At 36.7% G+C, this 13,194-nt stretch overlaps 1 protein-coding gene across 6 annotated transcripts in view; it reads right to left on the reverse strand.

The window, feature by feature from the left end:
* The window catches only part of LOC121858285 (U2 snRNP-associated SURP motif-containing protein-like), a 68,904-nt gene that overhangs the window by 7,573 nt on the left and 48,137 nt on the right, over positions 1-13,194 (reverse strand). For 3 of the 6 annotated variants that reach the window (XM_042354606.1, XM_042354605.1, XM_042354607.1), the window contains exons 18-22: positions 11,722-11,826; positions 4,635-4,765; positions 3,743-3,872; positions 2,717-2,858; positions 1,804-1,957 (exon numbers count right to left, since the gene is read on the reverse strand). In XM_042354606.1, the coding sequence (XP_042210540.1) occupies positions 1,804-1,957; positions 2,717-2,858; positions 3,743-3,872; positions 4,635-4,765; positions 11,722-11,826 (662 nt within the window). The remainder of the gene's footprint in view (positions 1-1,803; positions 1,958-2,716; positions 2,859-3,742; positions 3,873-4,634; positions 4,766-11,721; positions 11,827-13,194) is intronic. The other 3 variants (XM_042354609.1, XM_042354608.1, XM_042354610.1) reach the window with 3 other exon arrangements.

Consider the following 13,194-nt stretch of genomic DNA (forward strand, 5'->3'; position numbering starts at 1 on the left):
TGGTTGACAGACAGCATAATCCATCCAACTGATGCCAAGAAACAGACTATTCCACTTCATGCATGGCAGGGAGAGATGAATTATGGAAATAAGATTGTCATCAACAACTGATAATACTCATGCTCTTCACTTTATTATATTTTCTTTATTATACAGTATTTCTAGGTCACAATAAAGTACACTAATGTTCTGAAATGATTTTTCCACAACTTTTACAATTTCATTACATGAATAAGCGGCAACATGTCTATCCATTAACCATCTCAAGGCCACGGCTGCCTTTAGAGTTGGCAAGTATGTCATGCAGTGAAGATTCTGTGGGTGTGTATGGGACCCATCTCAGTGGATATGAAGTGGATCACGCTTACAACATACTTAAGTATACAGTTCCAAAGTTCTGCATTATCTCAGTAACAGAACATTTACCGGTATTGTTGACCATGGTAAGCACTTTAAATTCATCTTTCAGGGTAAGGCACTTTCTGCTCTTTGGGGCCTTATTTGCAGGTACTTGGTTGGGCATAGTTCTCACAATGTGTGTTATTTATATGCCATGAAAGAACAAGCATATCTGCACTAAGTAATAACCACATGTAAACTGAATACTGCACAGTGCGGTAGTGTTGCTTTGAAGCGGGCAGGACCACGCGGTCCATGCTGCATCGCTCCACAGCAATAACAATGACCCACAGGATACATTAGGTATTTTTCGAATTTTTAAATAAATTTTCCAAGATTCGTGTCGATACTCAGGTGGTCTGGTGCTCTGGGTTTTTACTGTACAGTATTATAAAAGGGGATTTTCTATTACCTTTGATGAAAAATTTAAATAATCTCCTTCAAAATCCTAAGAGCCATCTTTCTTCTTCTAATCCTTAACTTCTCTTCTCATCTCTAACTACTCAAGTCCAGTAAGCAAGTGGATACAATAATTTAAAGAAAGAAACTGAAATACAAAAAATTTTGATGTAAAGTTGGCAGGAGCCATTCAGGTGGTAAAATTTGTCAAATGAGATACAATTAAGGTGAGAATATTCTGGAACATATCTGAGTTATGCTACTACCATGCCAAATTTACCAAATACTTGCATAATATTACTTGGTAATACATTCCTTGCGTTAATTTTATGGAAGATTTTCTCGCATAAATGGCACATAAACTTTGAACAAATCTTTCTGAATTTGTTTTCAAAATGAAACAAAATTACTGTACATACTGGCTGTTACCGCCACAGTAAGATAAACATGAGAGAGAGAGAGAGGGTGAGAAGGGGGGGCAGTGCTGACAACGTGTTTGTTGGTCGTCTAATATAAAACAGATGCCCTCGTCTAGGGCTGCGATTGGATGGCGATTGCTCAGTAGTCTACCAATTCTTGCAGAAGAAACAACACGCTAGTCGAACCCAAGACCCTAAAACGCAAATATAAACTCTAAATAACTTTAATAAGTATATTTATGTACTGTAATTTGATCATATTATACAACTTGTCTCCTGATGTATCAACAGTTGTAACATGTGAGTTATATTTAAGATGTTAACAGGCTATGTACTGTATATTGATTGTATTATTCATACTATGTGTCCTGAGATAACAGCATTTGTTATATGAGAATTGTTCTTTAACAGGTTTTGACCGAATTATATGGTACGCGTCAACGTTGAGGGTTTATTTCTCCAGCAACAAACCAATAACGCTCCTATGAGCGTTAACACTGGCACATAACATAAACTTTGAAGATTAAAAAAATTACACAAATGAGAGAGAGAGAGAGAGAGAGAGAGACTTGGTACATTAACAAACCTTTCTCATCATTTTGTGGCGATAATGAGCAACTTGACGATGGATGGAGTATCCAGGTTTGAGAGAACGGAGGCCCTGTTCCAATTCATCTTGGTACTGCACCACTCTCACTTCTACATCACGAAGTCGTGCCCTTCTTTCCTCACTCACATCCCTAAGCATTGAACAAAAGTAGATAAATACTGTACAAGATTCTCCCAATTAAACAGTAATGCAAATTCATACGTAAGCTCATCATAATAATATCATGCACAATAAGTGGTAACTATAAATTATAATCAAAGAATACAAAACCTCTTTTGTACAACAATTACCCTTTAAGGATTATTCACACTGGTGATGCATTATGCCCACTGGATGATTGTCAAAATAAAATTTAAAATTGGAATAATCATTTGTAATCACCTGGTATTTCAGTCGGTGACAAGCCATCATTACTACCAGTCACTAATAACAGCCAAGTTATTATACTCACTGATACCATTAACTACTGTACCTCAACTGTTATAGAAATAAGAAGCTACAAGAACAACTAAACAAAGGCAACACCAGCTCACAAAGAAAAAATCTGCACAAGCAAGACACAATGGTGTGCAATTCTAGATGAAGGAGACATACTGTATAAGGTATTGGGGATAAATCATATTTTTGGCTTGGGCCAGAGTGGGTGGGACCTGCCAGTCACTACAGTACCACAACTATGAAGCACTTGGATATCAAAGCACACTTGACCCATTCAATGCAGATATGCCACATAAGGCACAAACTAAGGGTACACTTGAAATTCAGACCAGCTGCACTGAATGGATTACAAAGAAGTGTCTAGTAGAAATTACATTCAGAGTGAAAGCTATGTAAGAATCACCATTATGTTGTCTTCCATGTGTTGTTATCATACATGATTAAATCTTACCCTTGGAGTCTGTCAAATCCTCTAGAATCTTCCGAGTAATCTGAAGTGTTGTCCTGTGACTGAGAGTCATCTTCAGATGAGTCTTTAGTCTTCCTCTTATAATCATCATATACAAGTGGAATCCCATCAAGGTCATCTTCATCTGGTGATAAAGGAAAAAATACAAAAAAAGTGGGGGGAACGAGGAGGTTTGCTTGTTAGGTAATACACAAAGCCATGGTTGTGTAAAGCTGAACTTTTAACTGAAATCACATCCTTCATACAAGAAAGGCATCCATCAGCCAGGACAAGGAAGTAAGTCACTGAGCTGACTAAATGAAGACCCTAATTTAATCAAGGAGACCGATACTTAATCAGGTACAGTGTTAAAAAATAAATATGCTTTTAATGGGTGTGATGCAGCATTATGGTCAGCATTGGGGGGGGGGGGGTGTCAGGAGGCAACTGGGCAGCCATAAGGCTTTGCTTTGGCAGCAAAATGAAGGCGTGCACTTTGAAACCAAAAATAAGCCATGCCCCCCACAGGGATAGTACCCTGTGGGTTGAAACCCATGTCTTCAATATTTTTTCTATCATACTTTATATACTTACTTATTAGTAATTAATACAAACGAATAACAACACTGTGTGCAAAACATATAATTCAGCTTACACACTAAAGCAAGATGTCACCTGGATGCTTGGTGGCAGGCTAGTGTTTATTGAGGCTCAGTTGCTGTGGGCACTCATGTTATACATTTTAGTACATAGGACATTCAAATAAATGTTCCTTTTCCAAGCCTTTTCATGAAGAGAAAATAGGATGCAATACATCCAAACCTTATTACCTTAAGAACCACTTACTTACCTGTATCACCATATGCTCATTATAATACCTAAATAAGCTGTCAAATTTTAGTAAAAATTTATTGAGGTAATTTTGATCTCGTACAGTACGAAGTAATTTTTGTTAGGTAGGATTGAGGATAACAAAAGTGGTCCTCAGCCTTTCTACTTAAAAAAATGATATGATGTAGAGTAACTTACCATGACTATTTTGACTATGCTGAGTATGTGTACCAGAATTATCATACACCGGGGTACTGTCAGAGCCATCTGCTCCCTCATCTTCACTTTGGTTGGCCTCCACTACTTCCCATTTTGAAGTTGTAACGGCCTGTGTAAGATGGTGTATACGTATTTACAGCAGTCACAATTTAACCATAAGGTATGAGAGAGGAGGAAGAGGAACAGCTTCAGCTACAATCCTAAGATATTGGTTGACCTACAAATATTTTTAATATCACATCAACTCCCCCCGTTTGGAAAATATGAAACCAACAGTGAATAATTATGGTGGATAATACTAGAATAGCTTTTGCTGTGTCCATCCGAACTACAGTATATATTAATATTTCTCTGAATAAAACCAAGTAAATATAGTAGCTACTAATATAATAAAACTGTATAGGATAAACCCCTTACAATTATATGATGTGATGAGCATGGAAAATGACTAAAATGGTGGTGATGATGATAATATTACATTACACACCTCTAATAGCCACTGAAAATGCTTCTGCTAAATTTTTGAATCTTTCATATAAAACTGACGAGTTGATTTCACAAAGGGGTACCACCATATCTAATACTTCAACTAAAACAGTCAAATTTTAAAGACAGTAATTGTAGGAAAATCATCAAGCTTAACCAAGATTATGATACCTGTAGACACTTCTACCAGCCCCCCAAAAAGTTTGTGTCAAGTTTCAGAATCTTTCATGGCAAACCACGGGATTAGATGACTTAGAGTGAGCTCATCACTGTCTGAGGGGATGGCTGAAAGGTGACAAGTGCTCCTATAACTTGAATCATGGCAGGGGCATAAAAATAAAAATTATCAAACCATACGTGAAGACATTTTTCTCTTACCACTTACCTGGGCTTGAACACGCTTGGGGCTTACACTTTCCCACTTAGAAGAAACAAATCCTGGACCAGGACCATTATCAGCAGCTATGGCACCCTTCAAGGGGATGCCATCCACACCACCAACATCATCATCATCCACTAGAAAGAATGTACATTTTGCTATGATATAAAATAATTATAAAACAACTAAACATCAGGAAGTATTTAGTTTTAAACTTAAACATGTAACAGGTACAGTAGTATATATTTGTCTGACAGCTCCCAACAGACCAACCCATTTTGCCAGTGGTCAAGGTAAAAGAAACCTGTCCCCATATATCTAAATTTCTGACATCATATTCCTTCTAGAAACTCCCAAAAGAGATAGCTAGAGCTGCAAAGCACCCAGGCTACCATAAGTAACCATACACTTAGGCTATTCATATTACCAACTCCATATACGTTATAAACAGCTACACACACTCATTCCATATTTACCTCGAAATCTGTTGATGTCTACAGTGAAACCTCTATTTATAGGACTATATGGAGAGGAATATCCGTTATAGCGAGGGTCCGTTATATATTAAACCCCCATCCAATTAACTACAATATGTAAATATGAAATTCTGTTAGATCGAGGTTTCATTATGAGAAACCCCCATCTAACAGATTATATGAAGAGAAAAATTCATTGTATCAATCTTTAAATATTTAAAATTTTATTGTAGAAAGATTTAATGTGCTTAATAACTTCCATCCTATACAATACTGACAATATTAGCATCTCTCAAATGTATTAAAATCAGTTTTTCATAGATATTCTCCAAATCTGTGAAACCCAAAATATCATTTTACTTTTTAACTACTACGGTAAACTCCCTCTAATCTGGACTAATTGGGAGGGATGGCCTGTTCAGTTTGGCAGGGGTCTGTATTGTCTATATTGCAGATTGGGAAATTCTAAAAAGTGGGGGATTTCCGACTCAAGCTACCCAAGAACACTGAACCAATATCGCAAAACTGTCATCCACTCACCTTACTCCACAACAAAATCTTGCAAAAGTCATCTGTCAACACACTTCAAGTCATTCTATTACAGTAGGGTTGTGTTACAGTACGAGACAGTGACCAAGTACAGTAAGGTCATGAAGTATCAAATCATGCTATAAACTGACCAATAGTTCAGTGTTAAGGGGGTTAGGGACCAAAGGCAAAAAAATACACTACTGTACTTAACTTTAAAGTACTCAATTCCCATATAACACAACACTCAAGACAAAAAATACGTTCTATAATGGTTCATGCGGTGTGAATTCTTGCTAAACATACATACTGTATTTATAAAAAATAGGGCCATTGAAAACCATGTAAAAGTTTGAGAGATGTGCGCAGGAAGGAAAGAGTGTGTGCAAGAAAAATTCCTAAAGATGCTACTTTTTCTCACTTCAACTTTAATTCCATTATCTCAAAACACTTTAAATAAAATTATAACTCACCTTGAGTCTGAACAAATGCTTCCTGGACTGCAGTTGTTCAGACTCGAGGTGATTCATCCCACGAGTGAAGTGTAGCAGTGGCAAGTGTTAGCAGATATACCTTGTGCTGTCAGCAATTAAGGTCAGGGGAAACTACTTTTTCATCAGCCGAGTTACTGTCTTTGTTTGATATTTAAGCTTCTCCAAGAAATGAAACATTAAAGACATATTTAATGTATTTTTTTACATTAGAGGTCACTCACAGCCTCAAGATAACGAAGCCAGAGTTGTGAACTGCTGTAAATTAAAAATCTGCCAGAGAATGTTGTGATAGTAAGAGTTGTAATAACCTGCATTAGTACAAATGGTTGCCATCTGAGGCGGGCTCATGTGATTACGTCTGATATGTTGCAGCTCATGTTAAACCAGGAATATTTTATCTAAAATGTCCAAACAAATTACTGATTTGTTTGTTTTATTTCATTTGCCAGTTACATGAGAATAGATGAGGAGAAATTGGACAATCAGGCAACTGGCAGAGTGACTGTGTGGTGGAGGTGAATCGAGAATACTGACAACAGTGACATAGGCTAGTGACTTATCAGTCAGGTCACGGGCCAAAAAATGAGAGAGAGAATGTAGACAAACATACCAGATTTAGTGGCGCCACATCACCACTGCAGCTGGGTGACTGGGCCGTACTATATTGTTATGGGGTGTATACCTTATTTATCGACTGTATTATATGAAGTCGTACTACAACACAACCCTACTGTAGTCTATACCCATTACACTCAGATCATCATGATTTCGATTTCAGGTGTTGTATATTGGGTTCAAACATGGCATGATACTGTTTTTGGAACCCATGTATGTTTAGACAAGTTTAAAGTGTTTCTGTGAACCTAAAACTCAGTATCATGCTGTCAATGAATTAAAAAACTATAACTTGAACAAATACTTAGATGTGTTGAAAATACCTATACAGGGGGTCCCAGGTTATGAATGGGTTCCGTTCATGAGGACGTTCTTATGTCGGATTTGTACGGAAGTCAGAACACATACTATGTGCATGTTGTAATTACAGAACAATGTTTAAAATCCAACTATATCATAGCTTAAGTCCTTATATACATCTAACATCACTTAATTTATGACAAAAGAAAAAATAGAATGACAAAATACAGTAATGAAAGTAAAAAATAAGTCACCATACTATTAATTTCAAGTTTAACCCAGTTCGTAAGTTGGTGGACCCCCTGTACAGTATCTTTCTAACACAGACTCACTGTAAGCACATCAACACAGAGATTCACAAGGGTTCCAAACACACTAGAGTGCCACCTATGAAACCCTGATAAGAAAAGACACTTTAAACATACCCAGCAAAATGAGTACAGTACTATAAGCCTTTCCTCTTCACTCGGTAATCTCTATTCCTCCAATAACACCAAAAATGTTCCCTTAAAATCTTAAAATATTTAAACCCTCTCTCTTTTTACAGTCACAAAAAAGTCCTCCCATCTGGCTCTCTAATAATAAATGTCTTACATACTGTACAACTCAAAATTCCTTCTCCATTGTTATGAAGTTCTCAATCTACTCATATAAAAGCAGTTTATCACCTCCCTTCCACTCTAGTCATGTCTCACTACTCTACTACCATGCAGCACCCCTGTTAATAACCCCATCTATTGAATAATAATGAAGACAACACATCCCCCCTTTTCCATGTCTAAATTTTAAATCACTTATCTGCTTTCTCTGGCACATATCCTATTTCTTGAAAACCCTGACCTTCTTACAGCACAGGTGACCCCCGAGTTACGGTTGGGTTACATTATAAATATTAAATATATTGTTATGCGAATGATCGGATCTCAAAGACATTTTAACTTGGGTTCAATGGAGTTATGTTTTTAAGAGTGCAGAAAAGGCTTCTTTTTTTGTTCCTACATAGCCACAAGTACAATGGAATTGAAGGTGATAACCACTACAAGTCATTACAATTATCCTGAACATAATACACACACAGAGGGAAAAAGGAAATACAGTTGACACCTCGTTAATTTGGACTAATAGGGGGGAAGGGTGTCCGTTTTAGCCGATTGTCCGAATTAACCGATTTAGGGGTTAATATTGCATTATATTTCAAAGTCATTGTTTTCGTCACGATTTTATCCCACTTTCCACTGTAATATGTACGTCATTTCAGCAAAAATATTACATTTCCGTGAATGCATTATATCAAGCACAGTATGAATAGAATACCATTGTAATATAACAGTATTTTAACAAAAAACTATTAAAAAAAAGAGTAACTTCTCTTGAACATCGGAAGGTTAGGTAAAATCTTTTGTTTTCGTCATGTATTTTATCCTATTTTACATTAAAATACATCACGTTTCAGCAAAACTACTATTTATTTCCGAGAATATATTCATTCAGGCGCAGTTTAGTTAAAATATACGTGTGATGTAACAGTTTTTTGACTGAAAACGATTCGAAAAACACGTACCCTCTAGCCCTGTTCAAGTCAATTAAGATAGAATATTATTGTAATACAACAGTTTTTTAACTGAAAACCAATCGAAAAGAGATTACGGCAACATCTTTTGAACGAAAGAAAGCGAAAGTCATTGTTTTCATCACGATTTTATCCCACTTTCCACTGTAATATGTACGTCATTTCAGCAAAAATATTACATTTCCGTGAATGCATTATATCAAGCACAGTATGAATAGAATACCATTGTAATATAACAGTATTTTAGCCAAAAACTATTAAAAAAACGAGTAACTTCTCTCGAACATTGGAAGGTTAGGTAAAATCTTTTGTTTTCGTCATGTATTTTATCCTATTTTACATTAAAATACATCACGTTTCAGCAAAACTATTTATTTATTTCCGAGAATATATTCATTCAGGCACAGTTAAGGTAAAATATACATGTGATGTAACAGTTTTTTAACTGAAAACGATTCGAAAAACACGTGTACCGTCTAGATCAGCGCTTCTCAAACTATCTGATGTGGCGGACCGGCATGGTTTTTTTTCAATGTGCCACGGACCGGCGAGCGAAGCGAGCAAATCCCAGGGCCTATAGGCCCCCCCAAGGAAAATCTTTTGAGATATGTCCTATTTCAGGGGCATTTTGAGACTATCTGTACTAAACATGAAGACGTGATGTCTTATTCATTCTAAGGCCAATCATCATTGACGTAACAAGTCTTCCCAGTGTGCCAGGGACCAGTACCATATTTGTGCCATACAATTAATTGTTTACGATCAGAGAAAATATTATTTGAACATTCGTAGTACAGTGAGTTCTGCTATAACGCGTGTTTTGATAACGCGAATTTGCTCTAACGCGATTTATGAATTAGGACCGATATTTGTATAACGCGAACGCTTGTTTGCTAAAACGCGATTTTCTCTTACAATTTCTCCAATTTTGTGGTATTAACTGTGAATATAGTAAAGAAGAATATCAACAAGAAGCGTTCTGGTGATAGAATTCCCGGTGATGATCGTAAAAGAAAGGATATAACACTTGAAGAGAAGCTCGATTTTATCAACCTCAAAATCACCCTTCTCCCCCATCAAGTAAAGTGTTACATTTACTGTATGATTTCATTATTAGATATGAATGTAACATTTATTTAGACTGTGCTATCCTTTGTATATGGCTAACTACTAAATTTTTTCGATTTCGAGTAATCTGCACCTAACCCTATTTTCTCCATAAGCCCTGTTATTTCTATTACGCGATTTTCTATAACACGATATTTTACAAGAACACAATTATTGCGTTATAGCAGAACTACCTGTAATATTATTTTATACAGGAAAAATATAATGAATATAAATGTGGGTTGGGATGGAGTCCCAAATGACAAACACGCAGATACCCGTATGATGCTCTCTGTTCCACTTCTTGATGGTAACTAACCACTGACCTGTGACCTGACATCACAGACTGCTGATCCACACGTGTGGAATAGCAGGGTTGCCAGCTGTGTGACACCCTTCACGGCTGGCACGCATAGTAAAAAATCGGCCATTTCTTTTAATGGCATACATTTATTTTATCCGAAATTAAATAACTACCATACTTAAAATAAAAAGATTTATGTTTTGGGTGGATATGGCGTAACTGGTGGCCGAGAAACGTGACAATTCTGGCAACACAAGGTGATGCGCCCTATTGATATCCCCAGGTGTGGTTCCCACAGAGTCAAACGCCACATCATCATGAAGGTGTTGTTATACGTATTTCAGTTCGCTGTTTTGCTGTTCATTATATCGCATTCGTTAGTTGCATAGCAATGACTTTTAACATGAGTGAGTAAATGAAAAATATAGCCATAATAAATATAAAAACTACAATGAAAATGTAAAAAAAAAAAGACCGAGTCAGATGTCCCGACAGTGTCACGTGGTGTGAACGTGACTATCGTTTCTTTCTTTTCTGAAAACTCTCCGCGTACCGGCAGACGATGGCTCACGGACCGGCACCGGTCCGCGGACCACACTTTGAGTAGCACTGGTCTAGATGATACTCAACAGCTGGTGGTGGGTCATGCGTCGTTGTAAACAATAGGAGGTTGAAGTAGATTACCGGGTATTATATTAAGTGTGAAATATCGAAAAGGTTTTTATTACAGGTATTTTTTGTAGATCAATGAGAACTGTGATACCGTATATGACATGATAAATTAGCCTAAGCTAAGAACTTCAACGTAGACTACTGAAAACACGTTGTAAGGTAATTTAGCCTATTGTAAGTTGGTGAGCTTCATTTGCTGAAGGAACTGCACAACTTTTCATTACTAATTGGTACATACTTTACATTTCCAATGTTTACTGGCAGTAAATGGTAAATATTTTTCATGTCTGAAGCTAAAAGTTGCATCCCCCCCCCCACACTAGTGGTGGAGATGTTACATGTTTTATCCCAGCAGTGGGTGGACCAGCATTTTAGCTTAAGGTCTGCGTAGGTAATATTCCTACAAATCTTAAAAAAAAAAAAAATCCGATTTTGTCCGAATTATCCGAAATCTGGATTAAAGGGTCCGAATTAACGAGGGTCGACTGTATACTGAAAAAATAAAGACAGAAAAGTAGTGTAACAGCCAAACTCACCAATCCACGCCACGTCACTCATTGTTAACACTGGGCAGTTGTGATAATTCTCAGTTATTGTTAATAAAACAATCACTTTTTGGTATAATTGTGGAAGACTGACCACTTGACAAATATTTCACAACATTTCACACTCTCAAACTGGCATAAAACAGGGCAATTTTAATGTGGACAAGGAATAGAACTGCATGGAGCTGCACATCAATCGCTTTGAGGCAGGTGAAAAGAAAGTTGTGCATAGTAGCACAGCCAGGACACGGTTGATTGCTTGTAGTGAACGTTAAACCGGGAGTGACCGGCTGAAACTCGGGGGTGGGGTATACGTATGACTACATCATTTAAGAAAACGGCCGTAACTCGAGGGTAACCAGTAGCACTTCACTACACCTTATACTCTGAATGTACAGCACAGAACATTTCAATCAAATTTATATCATACTTATATCAAGTGAATGACTGTTGCCTTGGTACAATCTGTTTGCATTCCTTACTTATTGCTCTTAATACAGTAGATTCTCTACTATCCGCGGAGGTTGGGGACAGACCTCCCGCGGATAGTCGACTTTGGTGGATAGTTGACGCTGTGTAGCGGTCAACTAGAAAGACAAGAAAACATAAATTAAAAATTTTGTTACTACATGAAAGTTAGAACAAGAACTAAGTAACATGACAGCTGTCCGTATAATGTGTACTGTACTGGGGTACATTTACATTTGTTGTGGTGTAAAAATCTTTTACCAAATCATAATGAAATTGATTTAAACAAAAGAAAACCATAAAATATCACAAAAGAAGTCATTTCATCCCTCAAATTTCATTACAAGCTTCGAGATTAATGTATAAACACTATAAAATATTGTTACTGTATAAACGTTTCCTATAATAATATTATCTACCTCTCTAACTATCAAATAGAATGATTAATTCATCGACCCTGAAGGGGGAAGAGGAGTAACTAGTCACTTAAGTCAGAGAAGTGAATGACTGCATCAAATATTTTTCAATCATGCATGACAAAGCTGCACTATATATAATTATATACTGTAATGTATTAAAATCCTTCACCCAGTTGTTACATATTTGGTTTTCAAATGAAATTTAAACCCTAATTTTGTTTTAATTTAAGTATTTTCATCTCTAAGAATCCAACATTAAGTATACCTGTACATACAGTCATTTATCATTGGTATCAAATTTTTTAATTTTAACATTTAAAGATTTTAGCTTTTAATTCAATGTACAGTACAGTATTTGGTACTTGCCTTAATGATGCCATTTTTTGTGAAGTTCATTGAATGTCAAAATATTATTTTTTTTAGAAAGTTTACTGTACTTACAGGGTACTGCATGATACTAAATCCAAATTACTATACTGATCACATGTTTCCCCTTAACTATGTTAAGTTCATTATAACTAAGTACAAGTACCATAATTCTCTCTGTTAGCCGGATTTTGTTTTTCTTTTTTAGCAATCCAAGAAATTCCGGGCAAGGTAATGAATTTCTCAGGATTGCATAATGTTTCTGATGTGGGGACACATGCTGGGCACGTGGGTGGGGTAGACCCACAGTGAGCGCGAGCTACAATTAGCCACTACTGTCATGTGACTGCATGGATGACTATGATCAGCTGATATATCTCACAGTATCGCCTCAAACTCTTGCTTCATGACACTCTTAGTTCATTGTCTGATGTCATTGTACAAGCTTGTTCGCTCATTCACTGCTGTTTTCACATACAATCTGTGTTGTGCAGTATTCTACATTACTGTACCATGATATAATCAGCCAAGAATACTGTTAAAGCAGTGTTAAGACAGAAAGTGATAACAATTATGTATACAGTCAACCCTCGCTTTACGCGGTCCCACTTTACGCATTTCCACGTTTACGCGGTCCCACTTTACGCATTTCCACGTTTACGCGGTCCCACTTTACGCGTTTCCACGTTTACGCGGTACCCT

Source organism: Homarus americanus, unplaced genomic scaffold (assembly GCF_018991925.1).
Source record: "Homarus americanus isolate GMGI-L3 unplaced genomic scaffold, GMGI_Hamer_2.0 scaffold57980, whole genome shotgun sequence".
Taxonomy (NCBI): domain Eukaryota; kingdom Metazoa; phylum Arthropoda; class Malacostraca; order Decapoda; family Nephropidae; genus Homarus; species Homarus americanus.